The 26,303-nt window shown below is 45.4% G+C and overlaps 1 protein-coding gene and 1 pseudogene across 1 annotated transcript; one reads left to right on the top strand and one right to left on the bottom strand.

Moving 5' to 3' along the window:
• The first annotated feature begins 745 nt into the window (after positions 1 to 745).
• On the top strand, positions 746 to 25,628 carry DRG1 (developmentally regulated GTP binding protein 1). The gene is made up of 9 exons (XM_066260106.1): positions 746 to 897; positions 2,320 to 2,443; positions 3,419 to 3,594; positions 9,619 to 9,688; positions 14,548 to 14,717; positions 18,365 to 18,495; positions 21,743 to 21,910; positions 22,563 to 22,685; positions 25,310 to 25,628. Exons 1-9 carry the CDS (start codon positions 856 to 858, stop codon positions 25,407 to 25,409), a joined length of 1,104 nt encoding a protein of 367 aa, XP_066116203.1. The 5' UTR covers positions 746 to 855; the 3' UTR covers positions 25,410 to 25,628.
• LOC136324132 (gamma-secretase subunit PEN-2 pseudogene) lies at positions 18,008 to 18,269 on the bottom strand (annotated as a pseudogene).
• Positions 25,629 to 26,303: the final 675 nt, after the last annotated feature.

Below are 26,303 nucleotides of genomic sequence, written 5' to 3'. Positions count from 1 at the left end.
TAATTTTAAATAGAAATATCACAGATGGGATCAAACATAGATGCAGTTCACTTTTTAAAACACGTCCTGGACATCTGTTCAGTCAGACCACACAAATGTTCATTTTAAAGGCTTAAATAGTATTTCCTAGCACAGAGGGACCATTATTTTGTCTCCCTACTGATGGGCGTTAACAGTTTCAAATTTTGCAGTATTAAAAGCTATGTTGCAAGCACCGATTCTCTGGCAATTACCCATTTAATCATGTATTTATTGTGGGCTCATCATGTGCCCTGCACTCACTTCAGGGTTGGAGGTAAACAAAACAGATACAGGTTGAAGATCCTACTCTGCATCAACCCAGGAGGCCTAGGAGTCCACCGAGGTGTCTCCCTAGCATGAAAAGGGGCTCCAGGACCCGTAAAGTGCTGGTGAGGAGGGCGGATGGAGGGTTTGAGTGCACTTTTTGCCAGCGGCTCAGGGCTTGAGGGGTTGCAGGCCTTGGGGCTTTAGCGAAGAGCGCGGCTTACACACACCATGCGCCAGCTCCGGGCGCAGGTCCGGCGGAGCGGGGCGGGGCCGAGCGGCGCGCGACCCTCAGCGCGCTCGGGAGGTAGGGACTGGGGCGGCCTCTCTGGCCCCAGCTCCCGCGGGCTCTATGACACTGCGCTGGCTCGCGGGACGGGGCGGGGTTGGCTGACGGGGAGTAGGTTACTCAACTGTACATCTCGCGGTGAACCTCGCGCCGGTTTTCTCGCGAAAACAAGGAAGTACCGCGCTTGCGCACTTCAAGTAGTGCTTGGTTCCTGAGGCAGGTCTGCCGTAGGGCGTGGGAAGGGACTTGGAAGACGCCGCTTCTCCCCCGGACTCGCCACCATGAGCAGCACCCTAGCCAAGATTGCGGAGATCGAAGCCGAGGTAATGGACGTAACTGGCGCTTCACTCTTGGTCCGAGCGTTCTTTTTTTGGCGGTGTCTCTCCCGTACGAACTCCCTTCAGCGGCGTCAGGACCGAACCCTCTTTCCCCGACTCCCCTCAGCCGGAACACGCGTTCTCCGACCCCTCAGGCCAGACCCGCGCTCCCCGATTCCCCTCAGGCCGGACCCGCGCTCCCCGACTCCCCTCAGACCGGACCCCCTTCCCCGACTCCCTCAGGCCGGACCCCCTTTCCCCCCGACTCCCCCAGGCCGGCCCCCTTTCCCCCCGACTCCCCCAGGCCGGGCCCTCGCGTTCCGCACTCCTGTACCTTGGTCGGTACCTCCTTCCAGTATCCAGCTCCTCTTCGAACATTGTTTCTCTCAGTTCTTGCTTCCTTTTTTTGGCGAGCAATAGTGAATCCTTTCCCTTTCTCCACCCCTGACTGCTGAAGTACGTCAGTGTCTTTCCTTGTTCCTCGAAATCCCACCTTCCTCGCTCTCTACTTCGTTGACTCGGTTTCCTGGGAATAGGATCTGGAAGTAGATTCACCTCTGTGGTAACTGTTGATTTCTCCTGGATGATTGTGTGATTCTATTGCCTGTAGTGCTCAGAGCTCCTTTTTTTTTTTTTTTTTTTTTCTTTCATTTTTCTGAAGCTGGAAACAGGGAGAGACAGTCAGACAGACTCCCGCATGCGCCCGACTGGGATCCTCCCGGCACGCCCACCAGGGGCTACGCTCTGCCCACCAGGGGGCGATGCTCTGCCCATCCTGGGCGTCGCCATGTTGCGACCAGAGCCACTCTAGCGCCTGGGGCAGAGGCCGAGGAGCCATCCCCAGCGCCCGGGCCATCTTTGCTCCAATGGAGCCTTGGCTGCGGGAGGGGAAGAGAGAGACAGAGAGGGAAAGCGCGGCGGAGGGGTGGAGAAGCAAATGGGCGCTTCTCCTGTGTGCCCTGGCCGGGAATCGAACCCGGGTCCTCCGCCGGGAATCGAACCCGGGTCCTCCGCACGCTAGGCCGACGCTCTACCGCTGAGCCAACCGGCCAGGGCTCAGAGCTCTTTAAACTTGGGAAAGTGATGACCTGTGTTATATGGGGCATGCCAGGTACAAGCAGTTAGAAAAGGAATCAGCAGATGAATTTTAGTCTGATCTGTGGAGCTAATTGTAATGACCTTAGTAACGTCTCTTTTCTGTGGACCTCAGTTGTTTTCTCTCTAATGAGGGGAATGGGCTGGGTAGGTGATGGAGAGAATGCATTTTTACCCTTTTTGACATCTGACTAAAATGGGTATGGATATACTGACTTTAGAGGGACCTAGTAAAAAAAAAAAACACTTCTCAGAGCTGGGGGACCATTCATTCTGGACATTTTACCCTGTAGGAATTACTCCTGATTTATGGCTGTGATTTTTCCCTTATAGATGGCTCGGACTCAGAAGAACAAGGCCACTGCACACCACCTAGGGCTGCTTAAGGCTCGCCTCGCTAAGCTTCGCAGAGAACTCATTACTCCAAAAGGTGGTGGTGGTGGTGGGCCAGGAGAAGGTTTGTGTTTTTCTTAAACACTTTTTTCCTCTGGTGTAATTTCTACCAAAATAATAGAGGCATGTGGTTTAAAAATAATTTAAAATTTTCAAAGATTTGTATTTTTTAGCCTGAATTCTTGAATTGAATTTATGTTATTCTGTTGATTTCAAAGGCAAGTGATTATTATCTAAGTGAACTAGCATTTTTTTCCCCTTTTTTCATTTTTCTGAAGCTGGAAACAGGGAGAGACAGTCAGACAGACTCCCGCATGCGCCCGACGGGGATCCACCCGGCACTCCCACCAGGGGTGATGCTCTGCCCACCAGGGGGCGATGCTCTGCCCATCCTGGGCGTCGCCATGTTGCGACCAGAGCCACTCTAGCGCCTGAGGCAGAGGCCACAGAGCCATCTTTGCTCCAATGGAGCCTTGGCTGCGGGAGGGGAAGAGAGAGACAGAGAGGAAGGGGGAGGTGGAGAAGCAAATGGGCGCTTCTCCTGTGTGCCCTGGCCGGGAATCGAACCCGGGTCCTCCGCACGCTAGGCCGACGCTCTACCGTTGAGCCAACCGGCCAGGGCTAAACTAGCACTTTTTTTTAGAGAAGGGCCACAAATTTGGCTTTGAACCTGTTTGCAACCATTGTAAAACAAACAAACCCCAGTCAGTCATACATACAGTTTACAGGGTTTGTAAGACAAAAAGAAGCCCAATTTTTAGACCAATTATTACATATTTGGGTCTTAAACACTGTGAGTACTAGACAGGTTTATAACAGTTTAAATGGTCGAGGAATAAAGTTTTTATATCAAACAGTCCATCAAACATTGTGAATTGTAGGAGGATTTTGCGTGCTTAAGTTCTGCCAGAGGTAAGCTGTAAAAAATAAATTGTAGAAATAGGTCCTAGAGAGGTAGCCAGAATATGAAAAGAATTGTGTGAGTCTCCACACTCAGGGATAACTTTCTTCCTCTTTTTGATATTTATTGATGTTTTAGGTTTTGATGTGGCCAAGACAGGTGATGCTCGAATTGGGTTTGTGGGTTTTCCATCTGTGGGGAAGTCAACACTGCTCAGTAACCTGGCAGGGGTATATTCTGAGGTGGCAGCCTATGAGTTTACTACTCTGACCACTGTGCCTGGCGTCATCAGATACAAAGGTGCCAAGATCCAGGTGAGTCATTTCTGTAGATCAAAGAAGGGAAGAAATCCTTGCAGTGATATAAAAATAACTTATTGGGAGCACTTTATATACCAGACCTTATCTTTGATCTACCAGGCCCTCACTATCTAGCAGGGGAGATGGAGCAATAAAAACAATACCATACCAGTGGTGGTACAGTGGATAGAGCATCAACCTGGGATGCTGACGTCCCAGATTAGAAAACTCCAAGGTCTCAAGCTTGGGATCATAGATATGATTCCATGGTTGCTGGTTGAGCCCAGGTTTACTGGCTTGAGAAAGGGATCATTACTTGGGCTGAGACCCCTGGTCAAAGCATGTATGAGAAGCAATCCGTGAACAACTGAAATTATGCAACTACGAATTGATGCTTCTTATCTCTTTCTTCCTGCCTGTTTCTCTCTAAACCCCCCCCCCCCCCCAAAACAAAACCAAATATCTATGAAACACAGAGAAAAATTGACAGAATTCCTGCATGCACCCAACCGGGATCCACCTGGCATGCCCACCAGGGGACCATGCTCTGCCTATCTGGGGCTTTGTTCCACTGCAACCAGAGCCACTCCACACCTGAGGTGGAGACCAAGGAGCCATCGTCATCACCTGGGCCAACTTTGCTCTAATGGAGCCTTGGCTGCGCAAGGGGAAGAGAGAGAGAGAAAGAAAGAAAGGAGAGGGTGAAGGGTGGATAAGCAGATGGGTGCTTCTCCTGTGTGCCCTGGCCGGGAATCGATCCGGACTTCCACACGCCAGGCCAATGCTCTGCTGCTGAGCCAACTAGCCAGGGCAGGGCTACTTTTTCATCTGAGAATTGGGGGTATGCACCTTGTCCTGTCCCTCCTTGTCCCCTTCATCTCCAAGCAATCACTTACTTGCTTTTTTTCACTATAGTTTACATGTTAAGAGTTTATCTAAATAAGGACATGTATAAATATAAACAGACTTTTTTGGAGGAGGTTGGCTCCTTTCATTCAACATAATTTTGAGGTTCTCTTCTGTTATCCTGCTACCTCAAATGTTAATATTTTATATAGCTGGAGAGTAATTATCAGGGATGGGTTAACATTGGTATTGGTGTAATAACAGTCTCTAAACTGCAGACCTTGCTCGAATTCTACTAATTTCCCCCATTGTTTATTTTTTCTTTTCCAAGATTCTGTCTAGTATCATCCCATGTTTATTTAGTTATTTGTCCTTATTCTACTGCTATCTGTAATAGTCCCTCAGTCCTGTTCTTTGACCTTTACACCCTTAAAGAGTAGTGATCAACTGTTTTGTAGAATGTTCCTCAATTTGGGTTTGTCTGATATTTTCTCATGATTAGACTGAAATGTTATGTATTTTTGGCAAGAATACCAGAGAAATAGTTGGTGAGTTTACCTTTATCAGTTGGTTAAAATGGTGTCTGCTGGGTTTCCCTTTGTTTTTGTAGTTAATAAATATCTTGGGGGATATACTTTGAGGTCCTGTTTCTCAAACTTGCCCACTAATTTTAGCATCCATTTTTTGATCTTATCTGCAACAGTTATTATTGTGCTTCTTGCCTAATGATGACTCTTTATTTTTCTTTTTCCTAATGTATTTATTAATTGCAGTTCTTCTATCCATATGAAAAAGCTATTCTTTCTCCCCATTTATATATATATATATATATATATATATATATATTCAATAACTTGTATTATTGTGGGCTCATGGATGTTTATTTTATGGGGTATAATCTATTTCTTTTTTTTTAATTTTTTTTTTATTTATTTTTTATTTTTTATAATTTTATTTTTTTAATGGGGTGACATCAATAAATCAGGATACATATATTCAAAGATAACAAGTCCAGGTTATCTTGTCGTTCAATTATGTTGCATACCCACCACCCAAATATGGGGTATAATCTAGTACTCCATTTATTTTATTACAGAAAATTATCCCAGCTTGGATCCTTAGGAAGTACTTGAGATTGGCTTCTGGTTTTTTTTTTTTGTATTTCTCCGAAGCCGGAAACGGGGAGAGACAGTCAGACAGACTCCAGCATGCGCCCGACCCGGATCCACCCGGCATGCCCACCAGGGGGCGACGCTCTGCCCACCAGGGGGCGATGCTCTGCCCCTCTGGGGCGTCGCTTCTGTTGCGACCAGAGCCACTCTAGCGCCTGGGGCAGAGGCCAAGGAGCCATCCCCAGTGCCCAGGCCATCCTTGCTCCAATGGAGCCTCGCTGTGGGAGGGGAAGAGAGAGACAGAGAGGAAGGAGAGGGGTAGGGGTGGAGAAGCAGATGGGTGCTTCTCCTGTGTGCCCTGGCCGGGAATCGAACCTGGAACTTCTGCACTACCCGGGACTTCTGCATGCCAGGCCGACGCTCTACCACTGAGCCAACCGACCAGGGCCGAGATTGGCTTCTGTTTTATTTCTATAAGCCTCCGTTTGTTTTTTTTTAACAGAGACAGAGAGAGAGAGAGAGGGATAGATAGGGACAGACAGACAGGAACGGAGAGAGATGAGAAGCATCAATCATCAGTATTTCATTGCGACACTTTAGTTGTTCATTGATTGCTTTCTCATATGTGCTTTGACCACGGACTTTTAGCAGACCAAGTAACTCCTTGCTCAAATCAGCGACCTTGTGTCCAAGCTGGTGAGCCTTGCTCAAACCAGATGAGCCCGCGCTCAAGCTGGTGACCTTGGGGTCTCAAACCTGGATCCTCCGCATCCTAGTCCGACGCTCTATCCACTGTGCCACCACCTGGTTAGGTCCCCATCTGTTTTTGAGTATTTTTTTATTTTCAGGCACCACATGATGGTCCATGCTAATCTTAGATTTTTCTTTCCCCAGCCCTGGAATCAAACACGTCTAAAAGAGTTCTAGTTTGTTTTATTGGAGAGGATAGAAGTCAAGATCTGGTGTGCTCATTACTTCCCATGTGGCGTTTTAAATCAATATAACTGAAGTTTCCCAGTCAGGGCAGGTGCATTGAATATATTATCCTTTTTGAAAGTGATAGAAAAGGTTGCTCACTTTGACCAGTGTGTTCTATCAGTCTTGAAGAGGTAATGCTACTAATTGGTAGTAAGGAATAGGGAGGAGCTTTGGAGTAGGTTCATGAATGGAAAAGGTGAACTACCTACCTCCTGAATTTTTTTTTTTTTGTATTTTTTTGAAGTTGGAAACGGGGAGGCAGTCAGACAGACTCCTGCATCCACCCAGCATGCCCACCAGGGGGCGATGCTCTGCCCATCTGGGGCGTTGCTCCGCTGCAGCCAGAACCATTCTAGTGCCTGAGGTAGAGGCCATAGAGCCATCCTCAGCGCCCGGGCCAACTTTGCTCCAGTGGAGCTTCGGCTACGGGAGGGGAAGAGAGAGACAGAGAGGAAGGGGGGGGTGGTGGATAAGCAGATTGGCACCTCTCCTGTGTGCCCTGGCTGGGAATCAAACCCGGGACTCCTGCACGCCAGGCCGATGCTCTACCACTGAGCCAACCAGCCAGGGCTTTTTTTTTTGTGTGTGTGTGTGTGTGTGACAGAGAGGGACAGATAAGGACCGACAGACAGGAAGGCAGAGAGATGAGAAGCATTGTTCTTGATTTTGGCACCTTAGTTTTTCATTGATTGCTTTCTCATATGATCCTTGATGGTGGGGCAGGGCTGTAGCAGAACGAGTGACCCCTTGCTCAAGCAAGAGACCTTGGGCTCAAGTCGGCAACCACGGGGTCATGTCTATGATCCCACGCTCAAGCCAGTGTCCCCTGTTCAAGCTGGTGAGCCCATGCTCAAGCTGGTGACCTTGGGGTTTTGACCTTGGGTCCTCTCTGTCCCAGTCCGACACAGTGCTCTATCCACTGCACCACTGCCTGGTCTGAATTACTTTTTTATTGTTTATTTAAACGGCGTATATTCCTATAATGTAAAATATGCTTCTAGCAAAAAGGTTGTTTTTTTTTTTTTTCTTTAGCCAAGTGAGAGTGGCAGAGATAGACTCCTCTATGCACAGTTACTGGGATCTACTTGGCAACCCCTGTCTTGGGCCAATGCTCTGCCCATGCTCACAAACGAGCTATATTTAGCACCTGAGGTAGAGGCTCTACAGAGCCATCCTTAGCACCCGGGGCCAACATGCTTAAACCAGTGGAGCCATGGCTGTGGGAGGAGAAGAGAGATAAAGAGAAAGGGGAAGGAGAGGGGTGGAGAAGCAGATGATCACTTCTCCTGTGTGCCCTGACTGGGAATTGAATTTGGGACATCACACTCTTGGCTGATGCTCTAACAATGAGCCAGTTGGCCAGGGCCAAAAGTTAGTTTTAAACAATATTTTTGTAAGTGCAAATCTGTTCCCAGTTCATTCATGTGGATAATTTAGTATTGGCCATAAAGTAGATAAGTGATATTTTCAGATTTTACAAATGCTATTTTTTTTTTTTTTTAAGTGAGAGGAAGAGAGATAGACACTCCTGCATATACCCCAACTGGATCCACCCAGCAACCCTTGTCTGGGGCTAATGCTTGAATCAACCAAGCTATTTTTAGCACCTGAGGCTGATATACCAACCTATCCTCAGTGCCTGGGCCAGTGCTCAAAGCATTTGAGCCACTGGCTGTGGGAGGGGAAGAGGGAAGGAAGGGGGAGAGAAGCATATGGTTGCTTCTTTTGTGTGCCCTGACTGGGAATCGAACACGGTACATCCATATGCTGGGCCGACACTCTATCCACTGAGCCAACTGGCCAGTGTTTGTTTTTTTAAAATGCTTATTGTATTGATTTTAGAGAGAGAGGAAGAGAGAGAGAGATAGGAACATTGATCTCCTGTATGTGCCCTGACCAGGATTGAACCGGCAACCTCTGTTCTTTGGGACAATGCTCTAGTCAACAGTCATTTTCAATTGGGGACACACATCAGAGTCACTCATGGAGCCTTTTGAATTACAAATCAGTACCTGAACCTTATTTTGGCCCTTCCAAATCAGAATCTGCAGGGATGGGACTCACCTGCTCATTTTTTTTTCACCTGCTCATTTTTAATGGTTCTACAGGTGATTCTTATGTGCTTGCCTCTTTAAGAATTGTTGCAGAATATTTTGTCCATTGGGGAATTAGGGGGATTTGCAGAGGTCTCAGTATTATCTAATATAGCTCTTATCCAGCTGTTAGGACTGTGACTTTGTGTAAACCACAGGTTCTATGAATCTCAACTAATAGCCTTATCTCACAGAGTTGTTAGGCCTTTAAAAAATTCATTCATTTATTTATTTATTTTAAGATTTTATGTATTCATTTTAGAGAGGTGAGAGAGAGAGAAGGGGGGGAGGAGCAGGAAGCATCAACTCCCTTATGTGCCTTGAACAGGCAAGCCCAGGATCTTGAACCGGTGACCTCAGTGTTCCAGGTCAGCGCTTTTATCTGCTGCACCATCACAGGTTAGGCTTAAAGATTTATTTTTGTTTGTTTTTTTAATTGATTCTAGAGAGGGGATGGGGGAGAGGGGAAACATCAACCTGCTGTTCCACCCATCCATGCACTCATTGGTTGATTCCTGTATGGGCCCTGGCTGGGGATTGAACCTGTAAACCCTGGCACAAGGAGATGATGCTCTAACCAGCTGAGCTGCCCAGCCAGGGCAGTTGTTTGGCATTTTAAACTAACGTATATAAAAAGCCCATAGCTGACATTTAAAACATGCTTAGTTAAAGTAATATTCACATACTTTTTTTTTTTTTAAGACTATGTATTGATTTTAGAGAGAAGAAAGAAAGGGGGAGGAGAAGCAGGAAGAATCAACTGGTAATAGTTATTTCTAATACGTGCCTTGACTGGGCAAGACTGGGGTTTAGAACCAGTGACCTCAGCATTCCAGGTTGATGCTTTATCCATTGTGCTACCACAGTTTAGGAAATATTCACATACTCTTAAGGAAGATTGGACTTAGCTCTACTAAATGTTGGATACTTGAGAAATCATTCTGTTTTATCTGCTCAGATTTATAACCAGTTTTTTTCTTTTCTTCTTTCCCCTGTTCTTAATCTTGCAGCTCCTGGATCTCCCAGGTATCATTGAGGGTGCCAAGGATGGGAAAGGTAGAGGCCGTCAAGTCATTGCAGGTGAGTGGTCCTGGGCCACCATCCTGAAGTATTATTTCTTTACCAGGTGTTGTTCCTTAGGATGGGAACTGTGGGCTTGGAGATGATACTGTAGTGAAGGGCCTAGTTTTTCCTAACTTCTTTCTGGAATAGAATGTCATAATGTGAAGGGACCTCAGATCCCCATTTAAGGAGAAACACTAAGGACTAGAGAAGTGAAGTGCTTCAGTTCAGTGTTGCAGTGTTTATGGCACATTTAGAATTAGAGCTCAGGTTTCCCAGCCATGCTTTTAAAAAAAATTTATTTAAAGCAAGATCTTATAAAAGGTTAATCATAAATTACAACAATCTGCTACTTCACCTTCTCACCTCAATGTCACTTCCCATTGCCAACTATACTGTTGTCTTTAACTGTTTCTTTTCCTACTTGCCTTTAAAAATTATGCTTTTATTGCTATTTCATGATTAATTTTAGGTATTATCAATTTTTTTATGGTAAGGAGTAAATTCCTTTTTTTTTTTTTTTACAGGGACAAAGAGTAAGAGAGAGGGATAGATAGGGACAGACAGGAATGGAGAGAGATGAGAAGCATCAATCATCAGTTTCTTGTGGCGAGACCTTAGTTGTTCATTGATTGCTTTCTCATATGTGCCTTGACCGCGGCCCTTCAGCAGACCGAGTGACCCCTTGCTCAAGCCAGTGACCTTGGGTCCAAGCTGGTGAGCTTTTTTTGCTCAACTCAGATGAGCTCGCACTCAAGTTGGCAACCTCGGGATCTCGAACCTGGGTCTTCCGCATCCCAGTCCAACGCTCTATCCACTGTGCCACTGCCTGGTCAGGCAGGAGTGAACCCTTTTACTCCATACCTCTTCCCATTTTTTCAAAAAAGTTGTATCACAATTTTTAGTTAAGTCATTAATCATGGTTTATATGATTATGTATTGTCTATGTAACTTTTGTTTAGTGCTGAGATAGTATATTATGACATTTTTTCTTGTGAAATGTGCTTTTAAAATTTGTTTTCTATGTAATAAATAATTAGTTATGTTTGGTTTTGTGTACTTTTCTGTGTTTGCTAATATTTTCTAAATGTTACAACAGATCAAATGCCAATCAGTCAACATTTTTTTAGATACATAAATACAGTTCCAAAAATAATCTTACTGATTTCATTCTCTCTCCCTAGCCCTGGTACTATCCTTCTCTACCCTTTGTCTTTTTGGTTCAATCTGGATTGGTTGCTTTCTAGATCAGCACTGTCCAGTAATGGAAATGTTCTTCAGTAATGGATATGTTCTGAATCTGTGCTAATTTGGTAGCCCCTAAGCATGTGTGTCCATTGAACACTTTAGATATGCCTAGTGTATGAGGAATTGAATTTACACTTTGATTTTAATGAATTTAAATTTAAATAGCCATAGGTGGCTAGCAGAGTCTGTATTGGGCAGTGCAGTTGTAGACTTTTTGGCTGGCTTTTATCCTGAGATTTCCTTCTGTGTGGGATCCATTTCCTAGAGTCATTGTTTTACTGTTTTTATATTATGTTTTACTGAAGCATATTCTTTTTTTAATTGAATTTATTGGGTGACACTTGTTTTTTTTTTGGTTTTTTTTTTAAGATTTTATTTTTATTTATTCATTATAGAGAGGGCAGAGAGAGAGAGAGAAGGGGAGAGGAGCAGAAAGCATCAACTCCCATATGTGCCTTGACCAGGCAAGCTCAGGGTTTTGAACCGGCAACCTCAGTGTTTCCAGGTTGACACTTTATCCACTGCGCCACCACAGGTCAGGCGGGTGACGCTTGTTAATACATTATACAGGTTTCAGGTGCCCATGAAGCATATTCTTTAGTAACCTTCCAAGGAAGGGTAAATGATAGGTATATACATATATATATTTCCCCCCATGTTTGAAAGTTGTTTTTTTTTCCCACAGAGACAGAGAGAGAATCAGAGAGAGGGACAGACAGACAGGAAGGGAGAGAGATGAGTAGCATCAATTCTTCGTTGCAGGTCCTTAGTTGTTCATTTACTGCTTTCTCATATATACTTTGACTGGAGGGCTATAGCAGAGCTAGTGACCCCTTGCTCAAGCCAGTGACCTTGGGCTCAAGCCAGAGACTATGGGGTCATGTCAATAATCCCGTGCTCAAGCCAGCAACCCCAGCTCATGCTGGCGAGCCCGCACTCAAGCCAGCAACCTCGGGGTTTTGAACCTGGGTCTTCTGCATCCCAGTCTGATGCTCTATCCACTGTACCACTGCCTAGTCAGGCTGTTTGAAAGTATTTTTATTCCACCCTTATATTAAATTATTAATTTAGCTATTTTATAGAATTATAGGTTAGAAGTCATTCATGGATGAATATCAGAAACATTATGCTAAATTAAAAGAGCGAGGTACAAATCACATTTTGCTTGAGTTCATTTATATGAAATTCTGAGACCTTGGCTGGTTGACTCTGGTAGAGCATCAGCCTGGCGTGTGGATGTCCCAGGTTCGATTCCTGATTAAAAGGCACACGGGGCTCCTCCATCCCTCCCTCTCTCCCTTCTCTCTTTCTCTCTCTCTCTCTCTGTTGCCCTCCTCCCTCTTTCTGCAGCCATGGCTCTGTTGGAGCAAGTTGGCCCCGGGCACTGAGGATGGCTCCATGGCCTTGCTTCAGACACTAAAATAGCTTCATTGTTCAGCAATGGAGCAACAGCCCCAGATGGGCAGATCATCACCCCATAGGGGGCTTGCCTGGTGGATCCCAGTTGGGCACATGCCTTCCTGCTTCTCACTTAAGAAAAAAATAAAATTCTGAAAAATGCAAACTAAACCATGGTGACAGAAAGATCAGTGGTTGACGAAGAACTGATTGATTGCATTAGGGGAATATTGATTGCATTAGGGGTACAAGGGAACTTTCAGAGGTGATGGAAATCTTGATTGCAATAGTCATTAGATAAGTATATATATTTTTCATCAAACTGTATGCTTAACTTGGGCATGATTTAGTTTTGGTAAGTTATACCTCAATAAAGTTAACTAAAATATACTAACCAGATAACCTTATTTTTTTAGAATTCTTTTTTTTTTTTTTTTTTTGTATTTTTCTGAAGCTGGAAACGTGGAAATGGGGAGAGACAGACAGACAGACTTCCGCATGCGCCCGACCTGGATCCACCCGGCACGCCCACCAGGGGCGTCGCTCTGTTGTGACCAGAGCCACTCTAGCGCCTGGGGCAGAGGCCAAGGAGCCATCCCCAGCACCCAGGCCATCTTTGCTTCAATGGAGCCTTGGCTGCGGGAGGGGAAGAGAGAAACAGAGAGAAAGGAGAGGGGGAGGGGTGGAGAAGCAGATGGGCGCTTCTCCTGTGTGCCCTGGCCGGGAATCAAACCCGGGACTTCTGCATGCCAGGCCGATGCTCTACCACTGAGCCAACTGGCCAGGGCCTTTATTTTTTGTATTCTGAAGCTTGAAACGGGAGAGACAGTCAGACAGACTCCCGCATTCGCCCGACCTGGATCCACCCAGCACGCCCACTAGGGGCGATGCTCTGCCCTTCCGGGGCGTCTCTCTGTTGCAACCAGAGCCATTCTAGCGCCTGGGACAGAGGCCAAGGAGCCATCCCCAGCTCCTGGGCCATCTCTGCTTCAGTGGAGCGTCGCTGTGGGCGGGGAAGAGAGAGACAGAGAGGAAGGAGAGGGGGAGGGGTGGAGAGGCAGATGGGTGCCTCTCCTGTGTGCCCTGGCCGGGAATTGAACCTGGGACTTCTGCATGCCAGGCCAGTGTTCTACCACTGAGCCAACCGGCCAGGGCCTAGAATTCTTAACTGTTAAATTTTTTAAAGCTCTTTCATGGATTTAGGTTATTGCTTGGTTTGTAGCTTCATTATGACTTTTTAAAAAAATTGATTTTAGTTAGGAACAAAGGGATGGAGGAAGGAAGAGAGAAAGAGAAAGAGAAACATCAATCTGTTTCTATTGTGCTCTGGGATCGAACCAGCAAACTACATGTTTCCAGACGAAGCTCTAATTAGCTGATCTATTCGGCCAGGACATGACTTGTTTTTGTATTAGTGAATATAGAAGTTGACACATCTTCTAGATACACTAGTAGAAAGCAAAGCATACATTACAAATTGACTTCTGGCTTAAATTTTTGTTAACCTTAAGAACTTCATGCGTGTCTGTGTATTTACAAGAACATTCTTTGTCTCCTCTCTCCCCCCCCCCCCAGCCCATTGATTTGAGATAGAGAGGAAGAGGGGAGAGAAAGAGAAGCGTCAACTCGCTTTGCTTAGTTCTTTCATTTAGTTATGTACTCATTGATTGCTTCTCGTATTGCCCTGTCTGGGGTTGAACTCATGACCTCTGGAGCACTGGGTGGATGTTTATTCACTGAGTCACCTGGCCAGGGACAAAAAAACATCCTTTGTCTTTTAAGTGCAGGAACTACCCCTTTGCCTTACTTTTGAGTATTTGGATTAGTTGAATCTTTTTTTTTTTTTTTTTTTTTTTTCAGACACAGAGAGAGAGTCAGAGACAGGGACAGACAGGAAAAGAGATATGAGAAGCATCAATCATTAGTTTTTCGTTGCACATTGTGACACATTAGTTGTTCATTGATCACTTTCTCATATGTGCCTTGACCGTGAGCCTTCAGCAGACCGAGTGACCCCTTGCTCGAGCCAGCGACCTTGGGTCCAAGGTAGTGAGCTTTTGCTCAAACCAGATGAACCTGTGCTCAAGCTGGCGACCTCGAGGTCTCGAACCTGGGTCCTCGGCATCCCAGTCCAACGCTCTATCCACTGCACCACCACCTGGTCTGGCGGATTAGTTGAATCTTTAATGAACTTTACTTGGGTAAAAATTTTTATTCTTTCAATTCTTTAGTGGCCCGAACGTGTAACTTGATCCTGATTGTTCTGGATGTCCTGAAACCCTTGGGACATAAGAAGATAATTGAAAATGAATTGGAAGGCTTTGGCATTCGCTTGAACAGCAAACCTCCCAACATTGGCTTTAAGAAGAAGGATAAGGGAGGCATTAATCTTACAGCCACTGTAAGTGGAGAAGGTGATATGGAGCAGGCTGCTAAAAACACTGGGTGGAATGGGTTGAACTACAGAAACAGTGACATTTGGAAATTACCTCACTTCTAGCACTAAAGTGACATAATGACCTTGCAATGACAGACAAGAATCAAGAGTAGGATAAGAGTCACACTTATGTTTTCAGTGTCATTTCCTCTTTTGGGTGGTATAGGAATATAGACCAATCTGATGCTTGCATTAAGTAGGTTGCTGCCAATGTCATGTTTTTATTCATTCAACACAGATTAATAAGATTGTCTGCTATAGGCCAAGCATTGTTTTAGGAACTGGGTAGTGGATGGAAGAGGGAGCAAACTAGTCAAAAATCCTTGCCCTTACATCCTAATGGGAAAGTAGCAAACAAAATTGAATAAATATGGTATATTAGATGATGATGCATCTGAGGACAAAAGTAATGTAGGGAAAGAGGGTAGAGAGTTATAGTTGGGAGGGTTGCAGTTTTAAGTAGTTTGATCAGAAAAAGTCTTCATTAAGGTGACATGAAGGAGTAAACCAAATGGATATGTTGGTGAAGAGTATTCACAGCTTGGGTAGAGTATGTCTTTGCATGTTCGAGTAACAGCAGAGTGAGCAAGAAGAGTAGTAAGAGATGAAGTCATGAAATAGGGCCATGCCTGACCTGCGGTGGTGCAGTGGGTAAAAGCATCGACCTGGAACACTGAGGTCACCGGTTCGAAACCCAGGGCTTCCCTGGTCAAGGCACATATGGAAGTTGATGCTTTCTGCTCCTCCCTCCCTTCTCTCTCTAAAATGAATAAATTAAAAAAAAAAAAAAAAAAAAAAGAGGGCCAAATATGCTTTTACTTTGCAGGAGTTGGGTAACTACTGGTTGGCTTCCAATCTGTGGAGCAAACATGAATTTAGAGAGAAGAAGGGAGAGAAAGAGAGACATTGATTTCTTGTTCCAATTATTTGTGCATTCATTGGTTGATCCTTATATGTGCCTTGACCAGGGATGGAACCTGCAACCATGCATATTGAGACGATGCTCTAACCAACTGAGCTACGTGGCCAGGACTGATTAAGTTTTAATGGACTTAATTATTATTATTATTTTTAATGGACTCAATTATTATAGTAATCTGGCTGTTTATTGAGAGAAGAAGCTGAGAAACCATTTAAGAGGTTATTGTAAAAATCCAGTGGAAGTGATAGCTTCTTAAACCGGGGTTGTAATAGTGGATGAGATGAAAAGTGGTTGATTGTGGAAAGGTTTTGAAAATAGCTAATAGGAAATAGCCTGGATTGGATATAAGTCATGAGAGAAAGAGATGACTCTGTGTTTTTTGTCCTAAGTTAGAAAAATCTACTCATTACTAAAATGGTAGGACTTTGGATAAGAATAGGTTTGTAAAGGAGGGGAAAGTCAGGATGTTCAGTTCGATATGCTAACTAGACATCTAAGTGTTCCTGTCAATCATGTGAGGAATGATCTAGGCTGGAGGTATGAAGTTGGGGGGTTTTCAATTTAAAGCCTTAGCTGAGATCACTAGGAAGTGAGTATAAAAAAGGTTCAAGGATTAAGCTTTTTGGCCCTCCTCAATGATTAGAGGGAAGAATTAGTGAATAAGACTTCTCAGACAAAAGAGAAGAAAACCTAGTAGAGTTTGGAATCTTAGAAGCCAAGAAAGAATTTCAGATTGGAGGAGTGATCAAATACTGTCAAATGCTGCTTCTAAGTCGTATAATCCAGGACTGAGAATTTCCTAGAACATTTAACATCCTAGAGGTCCAGACAATTTAACTGGCGCAAGTTTAAGATGTCCTGCTCAAAAGAGCCTTCCCATTATCCTTTCACAATGTTTGAATTTGAGCAATAGTATTCTTTTTTATTGAGTTTGCTAAGACTGCCATAATAAACTACCACACACTGGGTAGGCTTAACACAAATTTATTTTCTGTTAATTGTAGAAGCTTGATATCTTAGATCAAGGTGTGAGAAGGATTGGTTTCTTCTGAGCCTTCTCTCCTTGGCTTCTAGATGACCGTCTTCTCTCTGTCTCTTTACGTGGTCTTCCCTTTGTGTGTCTGTTTCCTAATCTCCTTTTCTTAATAGGGACATCAGTCACATTGGATTAGGGCCCACCAATATAACTTTATTTTAACCTAATTAACTTTTTTTTTTTGTGACAGAGAGGGACAGACAGACAGGAAGGGAGAGAGATGAGAAGCATCAATTCTTCGTTGCAGCACCTTAGTTATTCATTGACTGCTTTCTCATATGTGTCTTGACTGGTGGTGGAGGGTTAGGGGGACCACAGCAGAGTGAGTGACCCCTTGCTCAAGTCAGTGACCATGGGCTTCAAGCCAATGACCATGGGGTCATGTCTCTGATCCCATGCTCAAGCCGATGAGCCCACGCAGGAGTCTACGCTCAAGCCGGAGACCCTAGGGATTTGGACCTGGGTCTTCTGTGTCCCAGTCCAACACTATCCACTGTGCCACCTCCGGGTCAGACTACCTCTTTAATCCCTTATCTCTAAACAGTAATATTCTGAGGTTCTAAGACTTCAACGTACACATTTGGGTGGCAGCTATGGGGGCACAGTTTAGCCCATAACACCTTCCTTACAGTTTGGAAAGATTTTCAGTTTTTAAGTATTTTTTAAAAAAACTTTTATATATTCATTTTAGAAAGGAGAGAGAGAGAGAGAAGAGGGAGAAGAAGCAGGAAGCATCAATTTCCATATGTGCATTGACTGGGCAAGCCCAGGGTTTTGAACCAGCGACCTCAGCGTCCCAGGTCGACTCTTTTTTTTATATTTTTAAATTTTTATTTATTCATTTTAGAGGAGAGAGAGAGAGAGAGAAAGAAAGAGAAGGGGGGAGGAGCAGGAAGCATCAACTCCCATATGTGCCTTGGCTGGACATGCCCAGGGTTTTGAATCGGTGACCTCAGCATTTCCAGGTTGATGCTTGATTCTCTGCGCCACCCCAGGTCAGGCAACCGGGTCGACTCTTGATCCTATGCACCACCACAGGTCAGGCAGTTTTTAAGTATTTCCTGCTAAAAGTCAGTTACTTTGATCCAGGATAGCAGTCTTTAGAAATGAGTTTGCAGCTTAGCCAGGTTTTCCAGATTAGATTCATCAGTAGGTACTCTTGGGAGATTTTTTTTTTGGGGGGGAATTAGGACCATTTATTGGGTGGTGTCAACAGAGAACACAGGAGATGGGAACAAGTATTAGGGGCCAGAGAGTGGGCTCAGAGTAGAGGAGCCCATCCAGAATGATCAAGTCTCAGGCCTGTGCAAAAGTTCTCGGGGTAACCAGGGGTATGGTGAAGGAGAGGTAGTCCCCAAAGGTGCCCCAACGGGGCTGGTAGATCTGGAACATGGTGATCCAGGTGGTGAGTATAATCACCCAAAAGAGGAAGCCCACAGTTGAGTGCCACACATCCAGGTAGTACTTACAGCACAGGTTCAACTTCTCCTCATTGGATACCTGTTCCAAGTTCATAGTTGCCTGGGGCCGGGTTGTCCCATGGGTCTGAAGGGCAAGACCCAACCTTTAACACTGTGAGCTACAGGATCACGAAAATCTCCCGATTTTTTTTTTTGGCTTTCTGACTAGTCATTGTCTTCTATGCTCATTCAGTGCCCTCAGAGTGAGCTGGATACTGAAACTGTGAAGAGCATTCTGGCTGAATACAAAATTCATAATGCTGATGTGACTCTGCGTAGTGATGCCACAGCGGACGACCTCATTGATGTGGTAGAAGGAAACAGGTATGGTCTGACGGTGCAGTAAGGTGCCTGAATTTGAATTTGAAGCCTTGTAATGGAAATTGTATCATGAATCCAGAAGACATTGATTCTAAGTCCACTTGTGGACCTTGGTTGTTTTTTTTGTTTTTGTTTTTTGTTTTTAGCAAGAGAGAGAGAGAAAGAAAGGGGCAGACAGGAAGGGAAATGAGAAGCATCAACTTATAGTTGCAGCACTTTAGTTGTTCATTGATTTATTGCTCATACATGCCTTGACTGGGGGGCTCTAGCAGAGCCAGTAACCCCTTGCTCAAGCCAGTGACCTTGGTCTTTAAGCCATGGACCATGGGATCATGTCTATGATCCCATGTTCAAGCAAGTGAGCCCGAGCTCAAGCTGGAGGAGCCCGGCTCAAGCTGGTGACCTCGGGGTTTTGGACCTGGATCCTCAGTGCCCCAGGACAACACTATCCACTGCGACCCTACTTGGTCAGGCAACCTTGGTTTCTTTAGCTGTAAAATCAAGGGTTGGTCTTGATTTCTAACATCTTTCTTTGCTCTGAAATTCGATTATGATGGTCAAATTTCCCACTTCAGTTACTTGCTGCGAACTAGGATGTTTCCTAAGCTCTGTGTCGTATAATGATTGAAGAGAGTAGGTTCTCAGTTTTTGCTCCCAGAATTAATCTATTTTAAAAATCCACCCCTGGCTTTGTGGCTCAGTGGATAAAACTTTGACCTGGTGCTCCAGAGGTCATGGGTTCGATCCCCGGTTAGGGCACATATGAGAAGCAATCTGTGAGTACACAACTAAATGGAACAATTAAGTGAAACAAGAAGTTGATGGTTCTCTCTTTCTCCCCCTCCCTCCTTCCCCTCTTCCTTCCCCCTTGTCCCCTCCCCCTCTTACTCCCCACTTCAAATTAATAGAAAAAAAAAATCCCATAAGCTATCCTACAGGACTCAGAGAAGGCCTGGGTGTATGTACTCTCTCTAACCCAAGGGTACATAGCTGAAACCCTATTTCATGAAACATTGCTATTATTAATTGAGTAATAATTGGAACTACTGTTAAAATTATTCCTGGCATTTGGATGTAATATTTTCTAGTTGCTTTCCTGTTCATTTGTTCCTGTTTGTTTGATGAATTTATTTGATTCTCATTTGAAAACAAAGCCAGTGTTTTGAGTTAGACATTTTATAAGTGAGTCATTAAAAGCCTGAGAATTTGTGGCCTACTTAATTATTATTGACTCTAGCTGCCACACTGATTTGACATTGGGATTGTGACATTGCCAGATATTGTGTTTAAAATTTTTTTCTTTTTTTCTTGTGGCAGAGACAGAGAGTCAGAGAAAGGGACAGATAGGAACAGACAAACAGGAAGGAGAGAGATGAGAAACATCAATTCTTCGTTGTGGCTCTTTAGTTGTTCATTGATTGATTTCTCATATGTGCCTTGACCGTGGGCCTTCAGCAGATCAGTAATCCCTTGCTCGAGCCAGCGACCTTGGGTCTAAGCTGGTGAGCTTTGCTCAAACCAGATGAGCCTGCACTCAAGCTGGTTCAGAGTCTCAAACCCGGGTCCTCCGCATCCCAGTTCAACGCTCTATCCACTGCTCCACCGCCTCGTTAGGCTGTGTTTTTAAATTAAAAAAAAATTATTATGAAATATGTAATTAGAAATATACTTACATTCTTATAAGGTTTTTTTTTTTGTATTTTTTCTGAAGTTGGAAACGGGGAGGCAGTCAGACAGACTCCCGCATGCGCCCGACTGGGATCCATCCAGCATACCCACCAGGGTGCGATGCTCTGCCCATCTGGGGCGTTGCTCTGTTGCAACCTGGGCCATTCTAGTGGCTGAGGCAGAGGCCATGGAGCCATCCTCAGCGCCTGGGCCAACTTTACTCCAGTGGAGCCTTGGCTGCAGGAGGGGAAGAAAGAGACAGAGAGGAAGGAGAGGGGGAGGGGTGGAGAAACAGATGGGCGCTTCTCCTGTGTGCCCTGGCCGGGAATCGAACCTGGGACTCCTGCACGCCAGGCTGACACTCTACCACTGAGCCAACCGGCCAGGGCCTACATTCTTTTTTTTTTTTTTTTGTATTTTTCTGAAGCTGGAAACGGGGAGAGACAGTCAGACAGACTCTCGCATGCGCCCGACCGGGATCCACCCAGCACGCCCACCAGGGGCGCTCTGCCCACCAGGGGGCAATGCTCTGCCCCTCCGGGGCGTCGCTCTGCCACGACCAGAGCCACTCTAGTGCCTGGGGCAGAGGCCAAGGAGCCATCCCCAGTGCCCAGGCCATCTTTGCTCCAATGGAGCCTTGGCTGCAGGAAGGGAAGAGAGAGACAGAGAGGAAGGAGGGGGGTGGGGGTGGAGAAGCAAATGGGCGCTTCTCCTATGTGCCCTGGCCGGGAATCGAACCTGGGTCCCCTGCACGCCAGGCTGACGCTCTACCGCTGAGCCAACCGGCCAGGGCCAGGGCCTACATTCTTGTAAGTTTTAAAACAACCTTCTGGAAATTGACTCTGAGCTTGCCCAGGGCACGTATTTAGAAAGTGACAGAGCTATAAGTAGATTCAGTTTGTGTAACTCCGAAGCTTGTGTTCTTTTCACTGTAGCATGCTCTTTTAGTAGTTGGCTGCATGGCTGGAACTAGGGCCTGGGTTTTGTTACTTCTCAACCCATACTTTACTTTTTCTTTTTTTTTGTATTTTTCTGAAGCTGGAAACGGGGAGAGACAGACAGACTCCCGCATGCGCCTGACCAGGATCCACCCGGCATGCCCACCAGGGGCGATGCTCTGCCCATCTGGGGCGATGCTCTGCCCATCTGGGGCATCGCTCTGCCGCTACCAGAGCCACTATAGCACCGGGGCAGAGGCCAAGGAGCTATCCCCAGCGCCCAGGCCATTTTTGCTCCAATGGAGCCTTGGCTGCGGGAGGGGAAGAGAGAGACAGAGAGGAAGGGGGGGGGTGGAGAAGCAAATGAGCGCTTCTCCTATGTGCCCTGGCTGGGAATCGAACCCGGGTCCCCCGTACGCCAGGCCAACGCTCTAGCGCTGAGCCAACCGGCCAGGGCAACCCATACTTTACTTTTTAGATGTACTTTATTTTGGTAGGAAGTTATTTTTGTGTGGGGTTGAGGGTTGCTATGCCTCTGTTATCCTTTTGAGAGTCTGATTTGGAGTTCTGGGTTAGGGGATGCTGATAATCAAACTGACAGTCTTGTTCACAGCTCCATATTAATGTCTTATTTTTCTTTATAGAGTTTATATCCCCTGTATCTATGTGCTAAACAAGATTGATCAGATCTCCATTGAGGAGTTGGATATCATTTATAAAGTACCTCACTGTGTACCTATCTCTGCCCATCACCGCTGGAATTTTGATGACCTCTTGGAAAAGATCTGGGACTATCTGAAACTTGTGAGGATGTAAGTCTTAGTGGATAGAGTAGTAGTATTGTGAAAATTAAACCAGACTCCTAAAATGATATCCTCTGGGCTCATTAACTATTTCTTTTAGAGATATAAAAACATTTTTTTTTTTTTTTTTTTTTGTATTTTTCTGAAGCTGGAAACGGGGTGGCAGTCAGACAGACTCCCGCATGCGCCCTACCGGGATCCACCCAGCACGCCCACCAGGGGGCGATGCTCTGCCCCTCCGGGGCGTCGCTCTGTCGTGACCAGAGCTACTCTAGCGCCTGGGGCAGAAGCCAAGGAGCCATCCCCAGTGTCCGGGCCATCTTTTGCTCCAATGGAACCTTGGCTGCGGGAGGGGAAGAGAGAGACAGAGAGGAAGGAGAGGGGGAGGGGTGGAGAAGCAGATGGGCGCCTCTCCTATGTGCCCTGGCTGGGAATCGAACCCGGGACTTCTGCATGCCAGGCTGACACTCTACCACTGAGCCAACCTGCCAGGGGAGATATAAATACATTAATTCCTATCTGCTCGACCATTTTGAGGGCACTTTTTCCTCAGGTTGGAAGTTATCTGTACCTGTTCTTCTTGGGTGATGGAGGGTTGAATTGCATGCAGTACATGAAACATTCCATGAATTGGGCAACCTTTGCTCCCTTTCTGTTCTAGTTACACCAAACCCAAAGGCCAGTTGCCAGATTACACATCCCCAGTGGTGCTGCCTTACTCCAGGACCACAGTGGAGGATTTTTGTATGAAGATTCACAAAAATCTTATTAAAGAATTTAAATAGTAAGTATGATGGACATGTATGTGGTACCTTTTACCTGTGAGCTACTGATTCCACTAATAAGAAATTCTTAGGCTAACATTAAAGAAATTGGTTATCAGGGAGGCTGCTAAAATACTTGTTTGGTTAGAACTCTGCTGTCATCTTAAAACCATGTGAGCTGTGGCCAGGTAGTAGTTGGTTAGAATGTCATCCCAATATGCCAAAGTTGCAGGTTTGATCTCTGGTCAGAGCACATACAAGAATCAACCCAAGCCTGACCAGACAGTGGTACAGTGGGTAGAGCGTCGGACTGGGATGTAGAGGACCCAGGTTCAAGATCCTGAGGTCGCAAGCATGAACCCAAGGTCACTGGCTCAAGCAAGGGGTCACTCAGTCTGCTGTAGCCTCCCCAACCCTGGTCAAGGCACGTATGAGAAAGCAATCAATGAACTAAGGTGCCACAATGAAGAATTGATGCTTCTCATCTCTCTCCCTTCCTGGCTGTCTATACCTGTCTGTCCCCCTCTCTGACTCTCTGGATCTGTCACAAAAAAAAAAAAAATCAACCCAGTGAATCCATAAATAAGTGGAGCAACAAGTCAATATTTTCTCCCTCTGTCTCTCTAAAAATCAATAAATAAGAAAAACCCAACCAAACAAAAACAACCATATGAAGTTGGAACAGGAAGAACGGCACTAGAAGCTTCTTATGGTTAGTAATACTGGCAGTACAAAGGGCTCTAACTTTTTCTTGTTAGTTCATCTTTCTCTTGGTAAACACAAGTGTTAATTCTTCCTGCTAGCATCGTGCTGGCTTCCATTGGGTGCAGTCCCCCTCTAAACCTTTTTTTTATTGAGAGAGAAAGGGATAGATAAAGACAGTAAGGGAAAGAGATGAGAAGCATCAATTCTTCATTGCAGCACTTTAGTTATTCATCAACTGATTTCTCAAGTGTGCCTTGACCCAGGGTGGGGGTGCTCCAGCCGAGCCAGTGACCCCTTGCCCAAGTCAGTGACTGTAGGGTCATGTCTATGATCTCATGTGAAAGCCAGCGACCCAGTGCTCAAACTGATGAGTCTATGCTCAAGTCGACAACTTTGGGGTTTCGAACCTGGTTCCTGTGCATCCCAGGCTGACACTCTATACACTGCGCCACCACCTGGTTGGGCCTGTAAACCTTAAATAACGGTAAATCCTCCTCCCCCAATTTCTTTCTCATTCTTTTCACTGCTGAGAGGGCCTACAAGCAATTATAACCCACTAACAATGAGCATCTAATTTTTTATTTGTTATTTTTAACATTTTTTGAACCAATATTAGATTTGCAAAAATATGTTTTCTTATCTCCCTCACCCTACTTCTCTTAACATTATCAATTCCTATAACCATAGTATGGTTACCAAGAACAGAAATTAGCATTGCCTGACCAGGCGGTGGCACAGTGGATAGAGTGTCAGACTGGGATGCGGAGGACCCAGGTTCGAGACCCCGAGGTCACCAGCTTGAGCGTGGGCTCATCTGGTTTGAGCAGAACTCACCAGCTTGAGCCCAAGGTTGCTGGCTTGAGCAAGGGGTTACTTGGTCTGCTGAAAGCCCACAGTCAAGGCACATATGAGAAAGCAATCAATGAACAACTAAGGTGTGGCAACGAAAAACTGATGATTGATGCTTCTCATCTCTCTCCGTTCCTGTCTGTCCCTGTCTATCCCTCTCTCTGACTCTCTCTCCGTTCCTATAAAAAAAAAAAAAAAAAAAAGAAATTAGCATTAATATATTACTTGGAATTTTTTTTTTCTTTTTGAGAGAGGCAGGGAGAAAGAGACAGGAAAATCGAGCTGTTCCTGTATGTGCTCTAATCTGGGAATCGAAGTGGCAACCTCTGCACATTGGGATGACGCTCTAACCAACCAGGGTTTATTTTTTTTAGACAGAGGAAGGGAGAAGCGAGGGGAGAAGGGAAGCATTCATTTGTTGTTCCATTTAGTTGTGCATTAATTGGTTGCTTCCTGTATGTGCCTGACCAGGGATCAAACCCACAACCTTGGTGTACTGGTACAACGCTCTAACCAGCTGAACTATCTGGCCAGGGCAAAACTAGTATTCATTTCTTTGAGAGAGAGAAGAGAAGCATCAACTCATAGTTGCAGCATTTTAGTTGCTCATTGCCTCTCATACGTGCTTTGACCGGGGGGCTCAAGCTGAGCCAGTGACCCCTTGCTGAAGCACTGACCTTGGTCTCAAGCCAGTGACCATGGGATCATGTCGATGATCCTACACTTAAGCCGACAACCTTGGGGTTTTGAACCTGGGACCTCAGTGTCCCAGGTCAATGCTCTATCCATTGTGCCACCATTGTTCAGGCTTTGTTTGGTTTCTTAAACTGGCTCTGGAACAAGAGGAACTATACAACTTCTGTAAGTCTTTGCTACTCTGTGCAGGCTCCAGTGTGCCAGGGTACTGGGGAAGCTAAAGCCTCTCAATTTTGAGTGATTTTTGACTGGCGAGAAGGGACCTTGGCTGTTGCAGGACTGTGGCTGTTAAGAGCTGGAAGGTTAAACAGAAGCAGAAAGGTGGCACCCAGGTAATTAGGGAAGAAGCTTTGTGATTAATTATACTGACTGTTCTTTTTTCTCTTTCATACAGTGCTCTGGTCTGGGGTCTCTCTGTGAAACACAATCCTCAAAAAGTGGGTAAAGACCATACGTTGGAGGACGAGGATGTCATTCAGATCGTGAAGAAGTGAAACCTTCCCCTTTCTCCATCTGCTGGGCCAACCAGTTCAGCTTTCCCCATGACCAAACACCCCACCCCAGCCCCTTCTGGCTTTGGCAGCCACTGGATCAGGATTCAGGGGAGGGAGATGGAGGTACTCAAAAGTGGAACTTCACTTGTCTTAACTTGCTGTATCTCCTTGTATGTTGAGCTGCATAAAGGACCTGGTAGGCCTGCTTGCTATATGCAGTTCAAGTGTCATTGTCAGAATTTGTTTTGGGGACTGAATGAGGATGGGTATGTACAGTGAGTCAGCTGCAGGAGGAGTACTTGGGAGCTTGGTCATGATTGTGAAATGGATAAAAATGACTGCAACATCTTATTTATGTTTTAGTCATGGGAAACCCAAATGGATGTGGACTTCAGTCCTTTCAAGTGGTCTTTCCCAGGTGATGCTGAGAGAGGAAAGATTTGATGTAAGTTAACTGATTATTCCTGCAGGGCTAGCCCATTTGGGAGATGATACAGTGGCAATTGAGTAAAATACTTTGACCAGGCACTTTGGAGTTTGAATTGCAGGTTCACCTCTAATTAGCTGTGGAACCTGCATAAATTACTCAACCTCTGTAAACCTCAGTTTCCACATTTAACATAGAGGTAGTAATAGTACTTACCTTCTAGGGTGGAGATTGTTAGTATTAAGGGATATGGTACTTGTGAAATGCTTAGCACAGTAACTGGCATATTAAGAACTTGGTGAATGTTGGCTCTTATTGTCACTGGCCCCTTTCCTTTACCTGGCCTCCCTGCCTGCCGTAGTCAGAGAATAGCTATCAGTGTTGGGCTGAATGTTGAGCGGAACCATGCTGCCAGGTGGGCCACCAAGTGTCTCCTTTCCTGTTGCCCAGCCTTTTCTCTTGAATTC

This window comes from Saccopteryx bilineata, chromosome 2 (assembly GCF_036850765.1).
Source record: "Saccopteryx bilineata isolate mSacBil1 chromosome 2, mSacBil1_pri_phased_curated, whole genome shotgun sequence".
NCBI classification, from domain to species: domain Eukaryota; kingdom Metazoa; phylum Chordata; class Mammalia; order Chiroptera; family Emballonuridae; genus Saccopteryx; species Saccopteryx bilineata.
The sequence above is the reverse complement of the archived record's forward strand: the minus strand, read 5'-3'. Positions and strand labels throughout refer to the sequence as shown.